Genomic DNA, 20,866 nt, shown 5'->3' with positions numbered 1-20,866 from the left:
AATACAGTTATTTTAAATAATACAAATATTTCAAAATTGTACTGTTTTTGCTGTACTTTGGATCAAATAAATGCAGGCTTGGTGAGCAGAAGTGACTTCTTTAAAAACATAAAAAATCTCTTCAAAATCTGTTCAAAAACATTTGACTGGTAATGTATAAATCTCCCACAAGGACAATATATTCACATACTACCGTTCGAACGTTTGGGGTCAGTAAGATTTTTTTTTTTTGAAAGACATTACTAGTTTCATTCAGCAAGGATTAAGTAAATTGATGAAAAGTGACAGTAAAGACATTTATGATATTTCAAATGATGTCTATTTCAAATAAATATTTTTTCGACTTTCCACTTATCAAAGAATCCTGGAAAAAAAATCATGCACAACTGCTTTCAACATTGATAATAATAAAATTGTTTCTTAAGCACAAAATCAGCATATTGGAATGATTTCCTGAAGGATCATGTGACACTTCAGACTGGAGTAATAGCTGCTGAAATTTGAGTTTTGCCATCGCATGAATAAATTATATTTTACAATATATTAAATAAAAAGTTACCTTCAGTACCTTCAGTTACCTTCAGAGAAAATTCATGTTGAAAATTCAACTAGAAAAAATCATATTGACAGGTACACCGCCTTTGCTGTCAGGTCACTTTTAAGGTGATGTTTAGGGCAGATCTGAGGCTTGCAGTGTATATACTCTCCCTGCTGGGTGTGCTTGTCAGAGGGTCTTTTACAAATCAAATGCCTGGCTTGACTTCCTGAGTCTTGTTCAAGTCCCTCTGAAGCATGTCACTCCGCTGGGGTGCGTGACCTCAAAGAGATAAAAAGAATACTGTATACACTATTCATGGGCTTGAAACAGGGGTCAGGGGGTCATTTTATATGTCTTCTTGTCTTTCACAGACATACAGTCAACAGCTAAGACAGTGGCCACATGCAGATAGCCTCCTCCTCTCTGTGAAAACAGGAAGAACAGGAAGCCTTCCTCTTGCGCTGGAGCAGCCCCATATGACCATCCCCCTCTCGCTCAATCGTATCCATGTCCTCGCGAGGTGATTTAATCAGTCCACCGCCTTATTAGCTGAGTAACCGAGAGGGACAAGCCTCACACTAGCTGGGATGTTGCCAGTAAGCAAGCAACAGATATTGGCTTAGGCAGCGTAAAAACAAACATGTGCAAGATTTTTTTTTACAGTATAACACTGATTAGATTATGAGAGAGAGAAGTGAAGTTATTGCACCTGCTCAGAAAGGGCAATTTGGAAAATTGCCAGTTGCTCTCAGTGTTTTTTGTCATAATTGAATTGACAAATTTCCTGCATGTGGTTTTGTTTGTAGGGATCTTAAAGCTTGGCAAAGTGTAACCGGTGCTCCGTCACTCTTATGATTTAGAGAGGCAGGTAGTGCGCGCCAGAGGGAGACAAATGAAAGCTGACAGTTCATTTTATCAGTGACAGATCGTTGATCTCACGGACTGCCTCCCTGGTCTCTTTTAGAAGGCGGTGAAAGTTGAATATTAGTGGATACTGATATAACCAACCGCCCCCTTCTGAATCTCAAAGGCTTTATAGTCCAACCAGCAGAATATGAGTTACAGCACCACACACTAAAGCTACAAATGATCAAAATTATTACAAATTATACAAAGTATCAGATTTTCATGATATTACTTTTCATATTTTCATTGTATCATAAAAACCTTAGTTAAATAAATGCTAAAACTAAAAAAAAAATTTGTGGCATCATGATGAAACTGTAACTGTAATTATGTTTAAAAGAGATAGTTCACAGAGAAATGAAAGTTCTGTCATCATTTACTCATCTTCATGTTTTTTTTTAAACCTGTATGACTTTATTTATTCTGTTCAATACAAAAGAAAAAAACAACTGTAGAATGTTTTAGCTGTTTTTGAATGTACCTACCAGTTTTCCTACCAGTCAAATGTTTTTGAACAGTAAGATTTTTAATGTTTTTTAAAGAAGTCTCTTTTACTCACCAAGCCTGCGTTTTCTTTTTGATCCAAAGCACAGCAAAAACAGTACAATAGTGAAATATTGTTACTATTTAAAATAGCTGAATTTTTATCATTACTCCATGATCCTTCAGATTTGCTGCTCAGAAAACATTTGATGATGAAAACAGCTCAGTATAGTTTTTTCAGGTTTCTTTGATGAATAGTAAGTTCAGAAGAAGCAAATCAGCATAATAATATTATTTCTGAAGGATCATGTGACACTGTAGACTGAAATAATGTTGCTGAAATTTTATCTTTGATCACAGAAATAAATTACATTTGAAAATAGATTTAAATGGAAAGCAGTTATTTTAAATAGTAAAAATATTTCACAATATTACTGCATTTGCTGTATTTTGATGCAGCCTTGGTGAAGAGTCTTGTTTAAAAAGGATTAAAAACATTACTGTTCAAAAACGTTTGACTGGTAGTGTATATCTTTCTTTAAATGCCACAGAAGAAAATGCATATCAGTTCTGACTTTTTTTTTAGCAAAATATGTTCTTTTAAGTTCAACCTAAGAAAGAAACTCATATTGGCTTAGAACAACTTGAGGATGAGTAAATTGTGACAGACTTTTTATTTGTGGGTGAGCTATCCCTTTAGGCATATGTACATGAATAGATATTCCTCTGATAATTTATCGGAAAATGTAAAATTTTATAATATGTAACCCTGGACCACAAAACCAGTCATAAGGGTCATTTTTAAAAAAAAAACCCCTGAGATTTATACACCATTGATGTATGGTTTGTTAGGAAAGGACAATATTTGGGTGAGATACAACTATTTAAAAATCTAAATATTGAGAAAATTGTCTTTAAAGTTGTCCAAATGAAGTTCTTAGTAATGCATATTACTAATCAAAAATTAACTTTTGATATATTTACTGTAGGAAATATCTTCATGAAACATGATCTTTACATAATATCCTTTTTTGGCATAAAAGAAAAATCGATCATTTTGACCCATACAGTGTGTTGTTGCCTATTGCAACAAATATACCCATGCTCCTTAAGACTTATTTTGTGGTCCAGGGTCACATAACTTTTTTAGCTTAGAAGTTCCCAAAACTATTAATTTCAACAGCTTTAAGTGGTCCTAAAAAATGTAGCCATTTGCGTATGAGAAAATTAAAAACTGAATTAAGTCTACTAAGAGCTGTTGTGAGATGTAGCGTAGTTCCCCTTGATTGATATGTGGGTGTTGACATACATTGATACCTTAGAAATCCTTTAGACAAACTATAATACTTTCCCTGATCTACTTCGGAAATATTTACGACACAGGTCCTTAAACACCCACACAAACATCTTCTAAAGTGCTGCCTGTAAGTGCCTGAAGTGTCTTGTGCATGTGTGGGGAGGTTAATTAGCAGCAAGGAGCAGAACGGAGTTCAAAGGGTCAACTCGGCGACAGAGATGAGCCTAAGGCTTCGCACGGGCCAAAATGTTTTCATACCATTTAACAGGAAACGCATTATAAGCCGATTGATAGTAATTGAATCTCATAATGGGAAAGACGACAAACTCTGAAACTGTTCCAGTGCCTTCATATTGACCCCTAGTCTCTCGAGGGGTGTGTGACCATGTTGGAGTGTGATTTCTGTCAGGTTGGGGCGGTTGAGAGGTGGGGGGGGACTCTCAGATGACAGAGTTCTGCCCCTCCCCCAAGTGAAACGCAAATGAAAAGGAATGCAGAGATAAAAAAGCCTGTGTTCCCAGATAAGGGGACAGAAGAAAGGAGTGGGCGAATGCTAAAAGAGCTCTCTTGGGGAGATGAGAAGCGCTGATGGCAGTGTTGGTGGTAGGAGATCATAGCAGGTTCCTCTCATCAGCCCAGGCCTGTGTTTGATACTGGGTCTTTGTCGCTCTTTCAGCTGTGCATTGTTGGGAGGTGTAATCCCGGGCGGATTACAAAGGCAAGATCCTTTCATATGGCTGTGCCCAGCAGGCAGGAGGCAGTGCTCATGCTGGAGTGGAGGGCCACGCTCATTCCTCTATCTGCCTTCACAACGGGGCCCATAGCTGCAGGGACAGTGACGCAGGGGTCATTCGGTCATGTCCTCTCCTTGGAATTCGGCTCCCCCTTTTCCATTCAGATGTTTTTCTTTTATGATCTCCCTCCACCCTGTACCTGTGCACAACGCCTTACACCTAGCTAACTGGTAAACATCACAAAATATGAGCTCTAACATTTTTAGAGCCACGTTTAATTAAATCTTCCACTTTCTAGATTATCAGTGATGTTGTACAGTGGATTTTGCTTTGAACAAACTCCTATTAAATGAAACCCAAAGTATTATGTGCATAACCTGTGTGACTTGTTTGTATTTGTAAGTAAAAACACTCTTCCTGCCTGGACAGATGATAAAAGGTTATACTGAAAAATCAACTAAAGCCAAAGGGGATTAGAATATTATGTGATATTATAAAGACTTAAGTGAGCTCTTTTGGACTGGCCAGAAAGCGACCATCAAGCAATGCTCTGGAAACAACCCACAACAACCTTCCATCGTGGCAACGACTTTTTTGCGTAGGCAATCATCATTAAAAAAAAAAACGAGTAGGCTATTACATTTGGTCTTAAAGGCAATGCTTATGTTAGTGTATGTATAATGTATAAACGTCCTTAGGGTAAAAGTTTCATTCGATTTGTTTTTTTTTCTCCAAATACATTAAAAAGCAAGAAAATACACTATAGTACTTTTCTAAATACTTGTTTGTCGCTATACACTGCAAAATGAACCATAAAGTCATCACGTGCAATGATGTTTTTTATTAAATTAGATCTAACTTATAATCATTTTTTGATTGCACAATTGTTTAGCTAATGAGAATTCCTCAAATGATCATATATATTTTGAGACAAACAAAATAAAAAACTAAAAAACAACTATTTATGATTTTTTTATTTGGGCTAAATGGACCCTTGTTAAAGGCCCCCCTTAAAAGTTACATAGTTTATTTATTTATTTATTTATTTATTCTTTTTCTCTTTTCCCTTTTTTCTTACACATATTATGTTAGTGTGTCTGTATGCATACACACACACACACACACACACACATATATATATATATATATATATATATATATGAAGAGTTCAAATGCAAAACCAGCTAAAAGCCATCTCGGTCAAAAATGAGATAATGATACTGAGTGAATGCTCTTGACACATATATGACCCTGGACCACAAAACCAGTCTTAAGTTGCTGGGGTATATTTGTAGCAATAGCCAAAAATACATTGTATGGGTCAAAATTATAGATTTTTCTTTTATGCCAAAAATCATTAGGAAATTAAGTAAAGATCATGTTCCATTAAGATAGTTTGTAAAATTGTAAATATATCAAATGTAAAAATGTAAATATATCAAAACTTAATTTTTGATTAGTAATATACATTAGTAAGGGCTTTGTTTGGACAACTTTAAAGGTGATTTTCTCAATATTTTGATTTTTTGCACCTTCAGATTCCATATATTTAAATAGTTGTATATCGGCCAAATACTGTCCCATCCTAACAAACCATACATCAATGGAAAACTTATTTATTCAGCATTCAGATGATGTATAAAGCTCAATTTCGAAAAATTGACCCTTATGACTGGTTTTGTGGTCCAGAGTCAGATATTATACATCCATCAAATACTCCCAGCCTCAGCCCAATCAGAAGTACCGGTACTTACATAGAAACCTATACATCTGAGCCTGATAAAAATGCATTTTAGCTGGTTTTGCATCTTAACTCTTATATATATATATATATATATATATATATATATATACACAGCACAAAACGTAATAGCCTATATATTATCGTAATTAAAATAAACTGTCCTTGCTCTGATTAAACTCAGTTATTAATGTAATAACTTAAATGTAAAGACTGAGATTGTGCTGCCCCAATGTGATGCAGTCCTTGGTCTTTCACATGCATTAAGTGCTCTCTCAGCATCAGACTGCTGATTCAGAATTTTGCAAACAATTGTGAAAGGTAAGCAAAAGCTTTTGTGATATGATGCAAATGAATCAGAGAGACTGCACTGCATGAACAAGAGTCAATCGACTGAGGGAAGCGCAGGGCAGACCAGCGTGTGTTACAAAACAACATACAGTTTAAAACGAACAGGTTAACCAATAAAAAGAGCTACAGGGCTAAATCTTATTATCCCAATAAAATCATGCAAAATTTAAAATGTAAATGTTTTTATCAGTACACCACGGTAGCGAGGTACATTAGTGACAACAACGCTCTTTGATATTAGTTTATGCAATTCAGGGTGAGTAGTAGATTTCTAAAGTAGGTTATTTTGCTCCTCACAAATATAAACACTACCGGTCGACCTGGGGTGGTTGCTTTACCACGGGTGTGCTTATTTTATAAAGAGTTCAGTCGTAAACGTTAGCATAAAATGCTAATAATTCAGTAGACTCACCTAACCCGACCAATACAACGATTATGTAAACAATCTAACGTCCACAGGCCTATACCTTATGTAAACATTTTAAATCTTGAAAGGTGGGTAAAACATCGCCACTACTTGCACATTAGACCAATGATGGTATAGTCATGATCGATGGTCATGATATGAGAAAGTGGTGAGGGCAAACAATGAGATTAAAAGAGAGTTGCAGCGGTTTTGATCTCGGCCGTGCTGTTAAATCGCTGTAAACGACAACGCTTAAAGCGATGACAGCAAATTGTGTGTAGGCTACTCACCTGTGTTTTAAATGGGTGTATGGTGTAAAAATTAAAATATGGTGGCTAAGACACATTCAGTAGTAATATCTTTAAATGATTTTGACGTTAATTTTAGACTGAAGTCAGTGTGTCACAAAGTTCGCCTACATCTCTTTGGCCTCGTTTCATTTTCACAGCAATGTGCTTGCACTTCCTCTTCTTCTTCGCCGCTTCGCGGACCGGTTCATGTGTGTGGATGTCTCTTTCGATTCCTTTTTATTTCACATTGTGAATTCGTGCTGTGGGATGACAAGTGACCAACAAGTTCATTCAGAATTTCTTTGACCTTCAGTCGTTTACATCAGCATATTTTATTAGCCTTTACTACTGGTGGAGCCTTACTCAGAGAGTAAGAGATGGGGACTGTTGTTGATGACATCAGACAACTATTAAAAGGTATTCTCCAGTGTTTCATTGTGTTGTGAATTTTGTTCTATTTCAATATGCTTATATACTATGTAACTATCTGTATAATTATAGTTTGTCAGTTTGTTTTTGTTAACTTTTCAACATTTGAATGTGAAGAATGTGTCAACCTAAAAAAAAGAAGCTTGTTTTAAATATTTGAATTTTGAATAAGAATTCAAAAACTTTTTTTCGGAAAAATTTGGAATGTCCAGTTGACTCTCTTTTACAAGTTAGAGTTAGTTTGCCAAATTATTGTAAACAAACTGTGGTTTATGCTCTTAAACCTTGACTACAGACTATTTTATGATTTCATTAGTTTTATTTTCTCTTTTTAATTATTTAGCTTTGCTGTGTTTACCCTAGAGTAAAACATTTTGTACAAAATGGTATGGTATCATGAATGATGCCATCATGAGATGTTATCTCTGTTCCGACACACAGACAGGATGACTATTGTCATCTACACTTTCTGGCGTCTAAGATATTTGCATGAGCAGAACAGTCCTTTGCGTGTTTCATAACATGCTCTATTGAGTAGCAATGCCCCATGAGTTAACAGTCAGATTTTTCCTCTTTCCACATGCTGAAATACAACAACATCCATTATTCCATTATCGTCATGTTTGTATCTTACAAGCATACTAATGTAACAGTTTCCTGAGGTTGTTTTCTATCTTTTTTTCTTTTAGACTGTGAGCTGTTTGTTTTTGAGATACTCCAGGATGAGAATCTCAGTGTCCCTGCTCGAGAGGCCAGGGAAATCCTCCTACGAAATTTTAATTTCATCCAAAAGAGGTGAGGGATGTCACAGTGTTTTATTCACGTGCAACTATCAGAGCTGACACATACTTGCTTCTGCTTGTTTGTACTGTACACTGAATACCACAAAAAGTAAATTTATGAAAGCAAATTATTTGCAGCTTGAGAATCCGTGTTCCCAATTGAGCTACAAATGAAACACAACTGTTAAACAGACAGGAAGCAAATTGCACAGTTCTTCTATTGTTGTCTTTTTAGAGGCAAGGAGTACAATTACAGCGCTTACCCGTTGGAGTGGTTTTGTGGTTTGCTGTGCTGAAACAATGTGTTTGCAAGGAGAACAAGCATTTTTTTTTTCTTCAGCACTGGGTAACATGAATACGTAGCTGTCAATGCATCATTTGCAAACTCTGCAATGCGCTGCTTTACAGATGCATGTGTTTACACAGATACTCATCCTGCTATCAATCTAACGCCTCTTCGATTCTTTTAGGATCTGTAGTATGGCTTTCATTGCAGATCTGAAATGTTTATCTAGACTAAGAAAGATAGTGGAACAATACAAACCGCTTCATGAACCTCAGTTATTATACAGTAATCCTTTTTGTTAAAATTTTTGAACATTGCTAAGTCCGTTTCTTTATCTTTTACAAAATGTTCTTTTCTGAAACCATTTTTAAATCCTCTTTTGCAGACACCCGCAAGAATTCCCCCACAGATGTAAGTGAACAGCTGTTTCATGATTCTAATTAATTGCTCACCGACATTTCCGTTCAGATTCGGACTTTCCCCGAACAATGGTTCTTTAGAAAACAAGCCAGTTTCACAAAAATGATTCTATTTTCCTCCCACATTATTTTCATTTTATGTATGTCTGTTGAATTAACTCCACAAAGTTTCTACTTGTATGAAGTTTTTTTTGTTTTTTATTTTTTATCCCAGTTGAATCCAATCTTGAGGATAGTTCAGATGACAACCGCAGCTCCAGTCTGGGCCGCTCTGCCCCCTCAGATGATATGTCAGTGGCCTCCGACTACCAGGAGGAAGGGGCTACCGAACGTGAGTTTGTGCAGATGAGCGTGTTTACTCGTATGTCTAATGAATGTAAGCTCTGATAAGTTGAGACAGGAAACTTGTCTTAAGCATCTTTAGCACATTTCTTGTTGTGGGGGTTTCACTGGTAGTGATAAAATACCCCAGTGGAGGTGTTTGGTAACAGATCACCCTCTAGTGGATTCCCACAACTCTGCTGCTGGCATTGAGGAGTGTGTGGAGGGGGAATGGGAAGGTGGTCTTTACCCTCCATACAAAAGAGATGAAGCGCTCCCTCTAGTGGCAGGCGAATGAGACGCCGAGGTTCTCGGGGTTAAGCCGTGGCATGTTTGCCTGTGTTTAACAATGGTGTCCAAATGTTAGCTTTCTTGTCCTTCTGACACCAAGTATATTTACACTTGTATAGCCTAGTACAATTGGAAAAACGCAAACTGGAACAAAAGTTTAAAGAGAGGGAAAAAACAGGATGTACCGCAGATTGAAAATGGCCCAAAATCTGTGTTTTGTGTCTGCTGTTTTTTTTACTAAAATGGGCTGTTTGCTGTTGCTTCGGGCCATGATCTGTGACTGATCATCCCTGGCTTCGCTGTAACCAGCTGGTCTTGAAACTCAACCCTGTACCTGAGGGGCGTTTTATCCATTTTCTCTTCTTTATCACTCATCATACAACTGACAATTTTCTCAGAGGGATCAAAAGCCTGCAGCTTTGCAGAAGAAGCTAAAAGAGAAGAATTAAAGGACATTCAAGTCAATAGCATTGATCTCTAGCGACCGGCAAAGAAAAATCAGATTCGCTTTCACTTTCTCTTTGCTCGATTTTGACTTCATAGAACTATTTTGTTTTTCAGATTGAACAGAAAAAAATGTCAGGCTTCAGCATTGCTATTTGTGAAAGCCATAAATTATTGTTTTCATCTTGAATGCGCCTTCTTGTTCACTGACACAAAACTTCTCACCACCCTGCTAAAAATGAATACTCCATCGTGCCATTTATTTTATATGTTGTTTGTAATTTAGCAACAAAAGGGGTCAAACCTGGATGTGCTCCTTTGATTCGCTTCTTTGCCGGAAAAGGCATATAAGTCAAAGAGGAGTAACTCGAAGAAGATTCGCATCATGTCGCTCTTTCAATAAAGATAATGACCAGCAAGGGCAAGTGCAGTTCAGGGTTCATGTTTAGTTCACCAGTTGGGAATCTCACATCAAACCCTACGAGAGGACATTTGGAATTTGAGCGGGAGAGCATTTCGGAGCATTAGAGAAATTAGAGAGATTAAGATTCAAATGTGCACCTTTTTCAGCACTTCAGATTTGGTTTGTTTTCTCATTTGCCTTTTATTCAATAAGGACGCTCCACGCTGAGAGCCCTTCTGATTTTTTTGCTTAGTGAATGAAAAACAAAATGCATATGTGATATGAATGAGCTGGTGTCCTTGCATGCTGATATTTTCAAATTTACCTCATTGTAGCGGAGGGTAAATATAGTTCAGGCATTCAATTCTTGCACCGTTACTCGCTCGGTGATGTCACATGCCCGCCTGTGTGAGGAAGGGAAATTGACTGTGTCTGCTTGTGCTCTAACCTGACTGGAGGACGGGCAGCAGTTGACTCGTCGATGGGAGGAGTCAGTGTTATTTCATTTAGCCAGCGCTGCCTCCCTGTCTCCAGAGGGAGGTTTGACACTAGATTTGTTATAGCTGACAGGAACAGATGGGCGCTCTATTGTCAGGGCCCCTGTCTGTATGGTAATGTGAACTGAGTTTCACCCGCAGACCGCACGGTTGACCCCACCGTGCCTGCAGCCTCGTCTGGATGACAGCAGCCCTGCAGCCGAGGATGGGAGAAGCCCAGGGCAGGAGGAGCCTCACAGCGGGGTGGATATTTTGCCAGGTCAAGTTTAGGAAATGCAAAAGTTGTAGAAAGAAGAAACATTCGAATCACTCTGAATGCCCTGAGTGGTAGATGTTTGATTGCTAAAATGATAAAAACATCACACACAAGACTCCAATCCACCAGTCATTTTGCTAATAATAACAAATAGAGCAGAAAAGGTGTATGGTTTGTCAGTCTGACAGGAGTTTGTGTGTTTAAGAGGCTAATATCAATGCATGTCCTATCAAAGGCTGCACATGCTCTGGGCTCTTTGTGTGCACTGACTTGATTTATGTCCAGAAACAAAAGCCCCTCTCGTTCCTGTTATCTTACCCCACCACAGCTCTACAGCAAAGCTGGAGAAGCCAATCAGAAAGGCCAAGGATTCAGAGTTAAGTTGTTTCTTTATCGCAAATTAGATCATCAAGATGTAAATTTGATTTTTTTTCTCAAGATCCTAGAGCTTCTAAATTAATGGTTGTGTTGGTTAAGAAATTGATTGTTGTAATGATTCTCTGGAGAGTCCAAAAAGAGCTCGCATCAATGAAAAAGACATTTTAGCTTGGCAATTACGCGACCCTTTGCGAACTAAAGTGACCAGCCTAACAGGCAAATCTCATTTTCGTCATCATCACGGTTACTGTCAAGGATTTTAGCTGAGCTCTGAAGTTCGGCCTCATTTTGTCATATTTGTGACCCTGGACCACAAAACCAGTTTTAAGTAGCATGGTAGATGTGTAGCAATAGCCAACAATACATTGCATGGGTCAAAATAATCGATTTTTCTTTTATACAAAAAAATCATTAGGATATTAAGTATACAAAAACTTCACTTTTGAGCTTCATTTGGACAACTTTAAAGGAGATTTTCTCAATATTTAGATTTTTTTTTCCAACCTCAGATTGAATAGTTTTATCTCGGCTAAATATTGTCCTGTTCTAAACAATGCATCAGTAGAAAACTTGTTTATTCAGCTTTCAGATAATGTATAAATCTCAGTTTCAAAAAATGAACCCTTACGACTGGTTTTGTGGTCCAGGGTCACATTTATCCTCATGCAGTGGCATGTGGTCACACCGAGGTGAAGTCATGTGATTGTAAACACCTTACGTGACCACAGCGTGTGATTCGCCGTCAGCTGGTACTCATCCACGTAGCCTCTCCATACACTTTGAGTGTTTCTTCCTCCCTACAGTAAACTTTTGACCCCTGGGTCTTGTTCTGGTCATTTGGTGACCTGTCTGAACTCTGTCTAGGGCAACTGAGTCTACATTATTGACCTCAGCTGCCATAGCAACACACAGTTCAAATAAAGTTTCACTGGCTGAACCATTTTTTCTGTCCATTCTAGTAATCATCCATTAATTTCCTCCAATCGCGATTAATATTCTGCTGCGGTTAGAAAGAGTAAAGTATGAGGCATCGGCAGGCTTCATAGGGCACGTTAAATGACTTCAGCAAAGATGACACCATCTTTCCTCCGCGCTGTCGTTTTCCCACCCTCTGTTTCCCTTCGCATTAATTAATTGAAATAGACACATATTAGAGCCGAGCATCCTCAGTGCATCGCTGCTTCTGCCACGCGGGTTCAAAAGTTCACCTCACTCTCAGAAGGCTGCGATGCTGCAGAAAATGCTGATATTTGCTCTCGCTCGGTCTCTCGCTCGTTTGTAATTTCACTGTTTCACCCAAACGCGCTCTCACTTTTCCTCCTGCCCAGTATGCTGATCATTCGGAGGAGATTTTCAACTGTTAATGTCATATCATTGTCAGTCGCCCTATTCATTGTGCAATGATGAGTCAACAGAGCGTGCATCACTATATTCATCATGCCTTTTCTTTCATTGGTTAGGAAAATATTGCTTCTGTGTTCGATATAATACGTCTCGGTCTAGTAAAAGTTACCGTGGGTGAGGAGAGGAAGTCTTTCATGATTTGCAAGGGATGAAATAAGCAGAATAGGAAGTCACAACCTTGAGTGTCTAATCTTCTTTGCAGCTTGTCAGTATCGCAGACAAATGGCAAAACGATTCAATGCTGTGGGTTCAGCTAGAGGTTAGCCTTCCCAGGTACCTCCAGCTCTCTCTCTCTCTCTCTCCTCTCCCCCTTACCCATCTTGCAAATGAGAATTTGATTTTTCTCTCCACTGGATTCCATTTCTGGAGATTGATGAAGTTTCGATGCAAGGCCCAGGTGGCCTGATGCTTTCATTGGGAAACAAATGAAAGCGTGTGTAGGTGTGTTCGCCTGTACACCCACAGGGAGGGAGTGCTGTTTAAATGTCTTCTGTGTCTTTTTTGGTTTTAGCTGAATGCAGATTTGCTCTTGGCAATCGGTCTGTTGCTTTCTTAATATTTACGATTGCTTGTGTTTCACAAGGTCATTTGTGGAGTGTTTTCACGCTGGAAATGAACATTCACTAGTTAAGAACTTTTTTTTGTGTCTTTGTATTTGCTGACATAATCCATTTGACGTTTCTGACTCTTTGAGGTCTGTTCTACAGCAGCATTTGGAATGTTTTCACATCTTTAAACTGACCAGACGAACCGTTTTTCCATGAAATGTCTTTCTACCCTATGATTTGTCAGCCTGCATAGGTATCATTTATCTGTCCAAAATGGAAAATATTATGCTAATTGCCTAATTTACCATATGTTTTAAATTGAGTGTTGAAACATGTAATAATCATAAAAGAGTTTTTCCCCCACATGGTTCTGAATTTGAGTAAGGAGCTTCACGAGTGAGAGGCTATATTTAAGTTTAGGAGATTTCTGGTCTGGTAATGCACATTGCTGCAGTGTGTGTGATAAAACACAACCATCGGTAACCACCGAACCAAATCCTTTTCATGATGACTGGCAGGGCCTTGATATGACAGATTTCAGTGTACGACCGAAAAAATCCTCTTAATGTTATCACAAGTTGAGGATTTTCCGTGAAGTGATTTTTTTGTTACAACAATGCCTGGCTACAGTCCATAAGCAATCTTGAGCCAATAAAAACACTTCAGGTTAACTTATCCTGCTCTCTTCTAAATTTTACAGAGTAGCACAAGATGGAAAATTGTCTCCAGATTTGTGTTGTGTATATAATAAATTATTTAAAATAAAGCACAAGTTTTATTTTTATAAAGAGGAGCTTCTATATGGCTGGATTAAGATTACAGATGTGTAACTGTTGGCTTTTGTAGTTCTGCCATTTAGCAGTTGAAGCCTTTGAACTTTCTATTTATTTACTCAAGGACACATGCAGTTCTGCACTGTAGACCTATACAAAAATCCACAAAGACAACATTTATACGCAAATTACTATTAAGGGTAACACTTTACAATAAGGTTCATTAGTTAACATTAGTTAACTACATTAATTAACATGAACTAAGAATGAACAATACTTCTGTAGCATTTATTAATCTTAGTTCATGTTCATTTCAGCATTTACTAATGCATTATTAAAAATCCAAGTTGAACTTGGTAGCATTAGTTAATGCACTGTAAACTAACATGAACTAACAATGAACAACTGTATTTTCATTAACTAACATCAGCAAAGATGAATAAATCCTGTAACAAATGTATTATTCATTGTTTGTTAATGGCAGTTAATACATTAACTAACAACCAATGGAACCTTATTGTAAATTGTTACCCTATTAAGATGTTGAGAAAGTATATTTCTAATGTGAATTGTTCGTTTTGGTTATTAAATACAGCTATACGTACACAGGCTTAATAACGAATTTCTCAAAAATGATAGAATACGAAAATCATTTAAAAATATAACACTCGGAAAAGTAAAGGTATTTATTATTATTATTTGGAAACGAAAGTTTAACATAATGATAGGCTATAATAAGAAAACTAAACAACGCCACTGATAATTTCTTTTTTAGCTTTAAAAATATTCTCAAACTCTAAATTCTAGTGAGTGAAATAAGATATAGCCTATAATTCATATGCATATAATGCATTATTTAATTCGATTTACAAATAGCCTACTGAAATAAAATAATATTTTGTGATGTCTTATTTTTGCCTGCGTCGAAACATTTCCGGTTCACTATCTTGTGTTAGTACAGTTTATTGATTGTTTATAGAAGAATGAATGAATACATAAATCAAGTGTTTTTAAAAGTGAACGGTGTTTGGAGTTATAGGTCTACTAGAAACCAGTACAACCAGGGGTTTGTTAAAACCTGATAAAAATCGAGATATATCCTACAATCTTAAACACGCACAAACTAAATATAACATTTGGAAGAAACAGAGAGAAATGTTAGTACTGATATTTATATAAGATGTAAAATGTAATTATTTTTTTAATGTTTGTTATGTTCTGATACATGTTAGATTGTGTTTTTACGTTTTATGTATGTATTATTGAATTATTTTAGAACAGTCAGTGTTGTCGAAGTTCAGCTTTCTTCACAGAGCACCTTCACTTTCACTTAACACGCGCCCCCTGGTGGATTAAAACTACATAAATTCTGCTGATATTTACACGCTTTATAGGCTATAAACTAAACGACACTTTTAGGTTATCAATTAGCACTATCGAATTTCATGTTTTTCTCAAATGCGAAATCTGATGATTTTCACTCACTCATTCACTGTTAAATAAAGCAGAGCCACAATAGCAGTTTTCTGGAGTTTATCAGACGGTCATAAATACCTGTGTGGCACACATGTATGTGAGCGTTAACAAACACGTCAAACTTTACGACCGTACTGCATTCCTCATGTGATCGATGCTCGATATCATGAATCTTGATTTGCGGTCCGCAGACAGTCGACACGTGTCGGCTGGCATATTACATCGTTCTTATATCAAAACTGTTAAAAGAAAACCTAAAAAACAAACATATAAGACGGCGGAGGTTTCCAGTAGTTTTCCTTTACCTTTATAATGTTTGTTTATTTTTATATTTACCGTCAAAGTGATGTGTAATCATATAATTTAATTTAATAAAATCGATAGCTGCAATAGGGAGAGTAGAAAGTACTATGAAGTATATGTTGTTTTAACATCAGTGTCGACTACGAGAAAGCGTGGATTTTTATTTTATTATTGTCATGCTACAAAACTAATATTTAAATTTTATTTAGCATATAAAATTGGAAACGAATGTGGAAGAAATGCATATAAAACAGCCGAGCAATTCTTACAAAACTAATTTCATTCATTGCAGTCTTCGTGGGTCCAGTTGAAATTGTGTTACATTAGTGTTACAAACCCGTCTGGCCATGATATTTATATATTTTTCTAAAGGCCTATTTTTGAAACATAAATTAAAAGCTCTGCGTGTGATGTTATATTTTAAATGAAACTAATTAACTGCATATTAAACGTTAACAGTTATTTAGCATCCGTTGACATGATCAGTTATATAAGACAGAAGAAATTATACATGCTTACCTCTTTTTTTTTTTGTCCTGTAAATTCCTTATATTTGGACAGACTTACAGCTTGCACTGTCACCTCAGGAGGGTGGTGGGCATATAATTTAGCACTGAAGTTACTTTCTAATTGGTTAAACTGATGCTTTTACAATTCTTTCCCGAAATACAACACTCCCCATCTCAACCCTTTTTTTCTTCTCTTATAGGAATGTCTCAATTTCTCCCCACATTCAAAACATTCGCTTGTGACAGAGTGTCTTGTAAATGGATCCGAAATTATATTGAACGGCTAATACAGCAGCAGCAGCAATGCAATACTGTATTTAAAAAGAATTAAATAAATAACAAATGCTTGTTTGAATTATACACTCCAAGGCTTAATGGCACAATGTCATTTTGATTTTGTTAAATACAAAGGTGTTAGATTTGATTAGTTTCTTGTGTAAAATAAATGAACATCCTTTCATATTTGTGTTTTTGTTTTTTGTAGCACTTATTAAAAAGAACAAAAATAGGTACCTGCTCATAATTCTTGTTGAAATAAACACACACTCATTTTCTATGGTATATTCGTGTTTAGTTAGTTCATTTTTCTTTGTGAATTGGCTATAACCGACAGCACCGAATTCCAAGCTTTCTCACGCCTCAGCTCCACAATTTTAAGTATATTTCCACATCTCGCCGAGCTCATTTTTCTTTGCGGCCGTGTGTGATGATGACACTGCTTTCGAGTCATATCTCCTCTGGCTGTCGCACCCCAGTCCACCTCTCTGCCATCTCAGGATTATAGTATTTGCAGTTAAACTTTTGAATGGATGTCATAATATATGGGGGTAAAATTTATAGAGCTCTGGTCTCTCAACGGAGGACCCCCTTTGCTTTCTCTGCTCATTGCCAGACTATAAATTTTCCTCTCGTACGGTGCGGCTCGTCAGTAAAGGAACAATGTTGTGGCACTAAAGCATGCTAAATGGTTTCCCACATCATGTGTGAAGCCCACAATTGCGCCTTTAAACAGAGGCCGGCTAAAGGTCCATCCTGGAATCTTGTAAATAATAAGTAATACTGCAAAACTGTTCAGGGGCTGCATGATTTCGGGTCTCATGTTGTGAATAACAGATCCTTTTCATTCAAATCGAATCAGTTCTTGTTAAGGACAATTTAGAGAGGTGATGTTCAATTGAGCCATTCACCTAGGGATCTCTCTCGTTCAGTCTTTTTCTCCCCCCTCCCTAATGCCTTTCCTTCTTTTTTCTCACCCTCCTAATGTTTGCTATGCGCAGGCATCGCACAGAGGCCACTGCCTTTGCCTTTAATGAGGAAAAATGTGTCAATTTGCTGTTCTCTGTGTGCAGTTTGCGTATTGGTGTGCGGTACAGGGGGGCTAAGGATGCTCGGAGTGCTCCTTTTTTCTAATCAAGTGCTGTACAGGAGAGCGCAGTAATTCCGGTCTCTCCATCTCTCCCTGATCAGCATTCCTCCCCTGCCTCTCCCCTCAGCCCCCCAGGGACCCTCGTGCCTTCTGTTTCACCTCATCTCTGAGGTTCACACAGAGGTCAGCCGCAGGCCCGTGCGTCCCGTGCACACGGCGCGTAACTGGAAGACATGGATAGGGCATCGATCTGATGCAGATTTCTTGCACTGTTTATATACTGTATACGCAGGCATCTTGTCTTTTTGGCTTATTGTTTGATATTGGAATTTTATCGTTTACCTATATAGTGTGAAAATGTTTAATATACATGCTAATAATTTGTTAAAACTCTCAAATGTCATCAAAATGAATATGTGACCCTGGACCACAAAACCAGTCTTAAGTCGCTGAGGTATATTTGTAGCAATAGCCAAAAATACATTGTGTTGGTCAAAATGATTGATTTTTCTTTCGTTTAAATCATTGGGAAATTAAGTAAAGATCATGTTCCATGAAGATATTAAAAGTCCTACTGTAAATATATCAAAACTTAATTTTTGATTAGTAATGTTCATTATTAAGAATTTAATGTGGACAACTTTTAAGGCGATTTTCTCAATATTAAGATTTTTTTGCACCCTCAGATTCCATGTATTCAAATATTGTCCTACCCTAACAAACCATACATCAATGGAAAGCTTATCTACTTAACTTTCAGGTGATGCATAAATCTCAATTGCAAAAAATTTACCCTTATGACTGGTTTTGTGGTCCAGGGTCACATATTAATTTTCATACTGTACATTATAATATCAAAATTTGTTGTAGCATTAAAAATGAAAAACGTGATGTTTTTTATTTATTTAGACAAATGTGACCCTGGACTACAAAACCAGTAGCACAGGTATATTTGTAGCAATAGCCAAAAATACATTGTATGGGTCAAAATTATCGATTTTTCTTTTATGCCCAAACTTGTTAGGATATTAAGTAAAGATCATGTTCTGTTAAGATATTTTGTAAATTTCATACCATAAATATATAAAAAATTAGTTTTTGATTAGTAATATGCATTGCTAAGAACTTTATTTGGACAAATTTAAAGGCGATTTTCTCAGTGTTTTGATTATTTTGCACCCTCATTTTTCAGATTTTCGAATATTGTCCTATCCCAACAAACCATAAATTAATGTAAAGCTTCAGTATGCAAATGTAATAACATGATCTGTTAGTAATCTTTCATGGATTAATTTAATCAGTAGTGTAAATATGTTAGTGGTCTTGACTTTTGTGTCCACAGAATCTGCAGTAAATCATTGTATTGTGTTGATGGTTGCATTCGGAAATGTAGACATGCAGTCCTCCCAAAATATTTCATAATTTGATCAGTTATGTGCATTTTGATAAATATAACTCTAATAAACAGACAAACATAGAAGAGGGGAAAAAAAAAATCACTGATCGCAGATCACTAAAAATATACAGTCAAAAAAAATTTTTTTTTCAGACAACAGATATAATTTTTGATATTTTTTACTAGTGGGTGCAGGACACTGTAGTTCATTTCTGTAAGTGAAGATAGCAAAATAAAGTGAACTGTGACATATTATACCCAAAAATCCTTCATACAGTGGACTACCAGTAAAAATGATAAAAAAAAAAAATTTGGGACCACAAATTATTCAGACACTTTGATCTGACCATGTGACCACAGACTGAACAAAATTAAGCGTTGCTTGGTAATTGTTAAATTGTTGGTTGTCTGTAATCCATTACATACCTTTCTATCAAAGTTATTTGACATTATCAAGATTAATTTGTTCTGGCACATTTTAACTCTGACTTTCAGTCATATTTTATTACCGTTTTCTAAACTATAGTGAATAAACTGTGATAATGTGAGAAATGTCGAAGGTGTCTGAAAAAATTCCGGTTTGACTGTACAATATTTAAAGCAGCATTTTAATTATCTGAGCTTTGTCAGCTATTTAAAAAAATGAAAACAATCATAAATGTGTGTATTAATCTACATTTTGCTCCATTTATGTCTTTGACAGGTCTTTGCATCTGTCACCGCTGACTGTGCCCTGTCACTGACTCATAGCCACTCAACTGTGATGCTATTTAATGGTGTTTTACATTAACTTCCTCGGATCATTACAGCATCAATCAGATTTTTATAGCTGGATCACCTGCTGTGCTCATAACATCACCTGTGAGCGCAGTATTATGCATGTTGGTGAGGATGTTAAATGCGCACAGAGCCCAGCTTTATTATCCGATATGAATACCTGATATGAGCTTATGACGATTGGTAATTAATTAAATAGTATATGAGGTTGTTTTGTTCGCCGCTCATTTGAGACCTGCTGCTCTCGCTGTCAAATTTTTCCATGTCATTGTTACAAAAGGGTTCTCTGCCGAACGAGTCCGTGAGGAGTAAACACAGCAGCCCATTGGTGGTGGCAGGCGGTGTGCTGCGGAGTGATAGGAGTAGTGTGACCTGGAGCTGTGCCTACCTCCATGTTGCAGAAGGAGGGGGGAGGGAGGCTGGGCCGGCCATCTCTCGGTTCTCCCGTATCCCGCCGAGCTCCTCTCGTGGCATCAGTCGCCGCTCTGCTGCTGCCGTGGCACTGATGAACGTCCCTCTGCATGGCACGCTCAATGCCTCACTCCACCAATCTCGCCCTGCCACATCGCAGAGGCCGTGCCATGCATCACCACAAAGCGTCTAGCAGCCGCCGAGAGCGCCTGGAGGAAAGTCATTAGCTTTGTGTCGCTCCCTTTCTCCTCTCCCCACATCATTTTTGTGTTCCTCTGCTGACAAAATCAAGCTTGGAATTGGACGTCTGCTTAGCGAAAACTAAATATATAAGTACTCTGATGTATGATTTTTTTTTTTTTGATGCTCCATTTTTGGCTTTGAATACTTCATAAACAACATGAGGAAAGAAAATAAATGAAGTTGGAAAAGGCTAAACAGCACAAAGCCTCTGAGAACGATGGTGATGTAACACTCTGAAATATTCATAAACATCCACAGCACGTTTAAATGGAAATGATTGGCCTTATGCTAATTAAGGAGGGAGAATGCAAGGGGTGAGAGTTAACAAACCTCACTGCTCTGAATAATTAAAAATGCAATTTATAGGCGAAATGAAAATCCGGTGCCGTGTGCATTTTTTATGTCACT

At 37.1% G+C, this 20,866-nt stretch overlaps 1 protein-coding gene across 1 annotated transcript in view; it reads left to right on the top strand.

Annotated features, from left to right (window-relative positions):
- Positions 1 to 6,927: 6,927 nt before the first annotated feature.
- skap1 (src kinase associated phosphoprotein 1) overlaps positions 6,928 to 20,866 on the top strand; it is a 34,312-nt gene continuing 20,373 nt past the window's right edge. Inside the window, exons 1-4 of the mRNA XM_051124263.1 lie at positions 6,928 to 7,163; positions 7,865 to 7,970; positions 8,629 to 8,654; positions 8,877 to 8,993. Coding sequence (XP_050980220.1) covers positions 7,124 to 7,163; positions 7,865 to 7,970; positions 8,629 to 8,654; positions 8,877 to 8,993 — 289 coding nt within the window. The 5' untranslated portion in view covers positions 6,928 to 7,123. The remainder of the gene's footprint in view (positions 7,164 to 7,864; positions 7,971 to 8,628; positions 8,655 to 8,876; positions 8,994 to 20,866) is intronic.

The sequence above is a fragment of the Labeo rohita genome, chromosome 12 (assembly GCF_022985175.1).
Source record: "Labeo rohita strain BAU-BD-2019 chromosome 12, IGBB_LRoh.1.0, whole genome shotgun sequence".
Lineage (NCBI taxonomy): Eukaryota > Metazoa > Chordata > Actinopteri > Cypriniformes > Cyprinidae > Labeo > Labeo rohita.
Note: the sequence above shows the minus strand (reverse complement) of the source record. Positions and strands in the feature narration are given on the sequence as shown.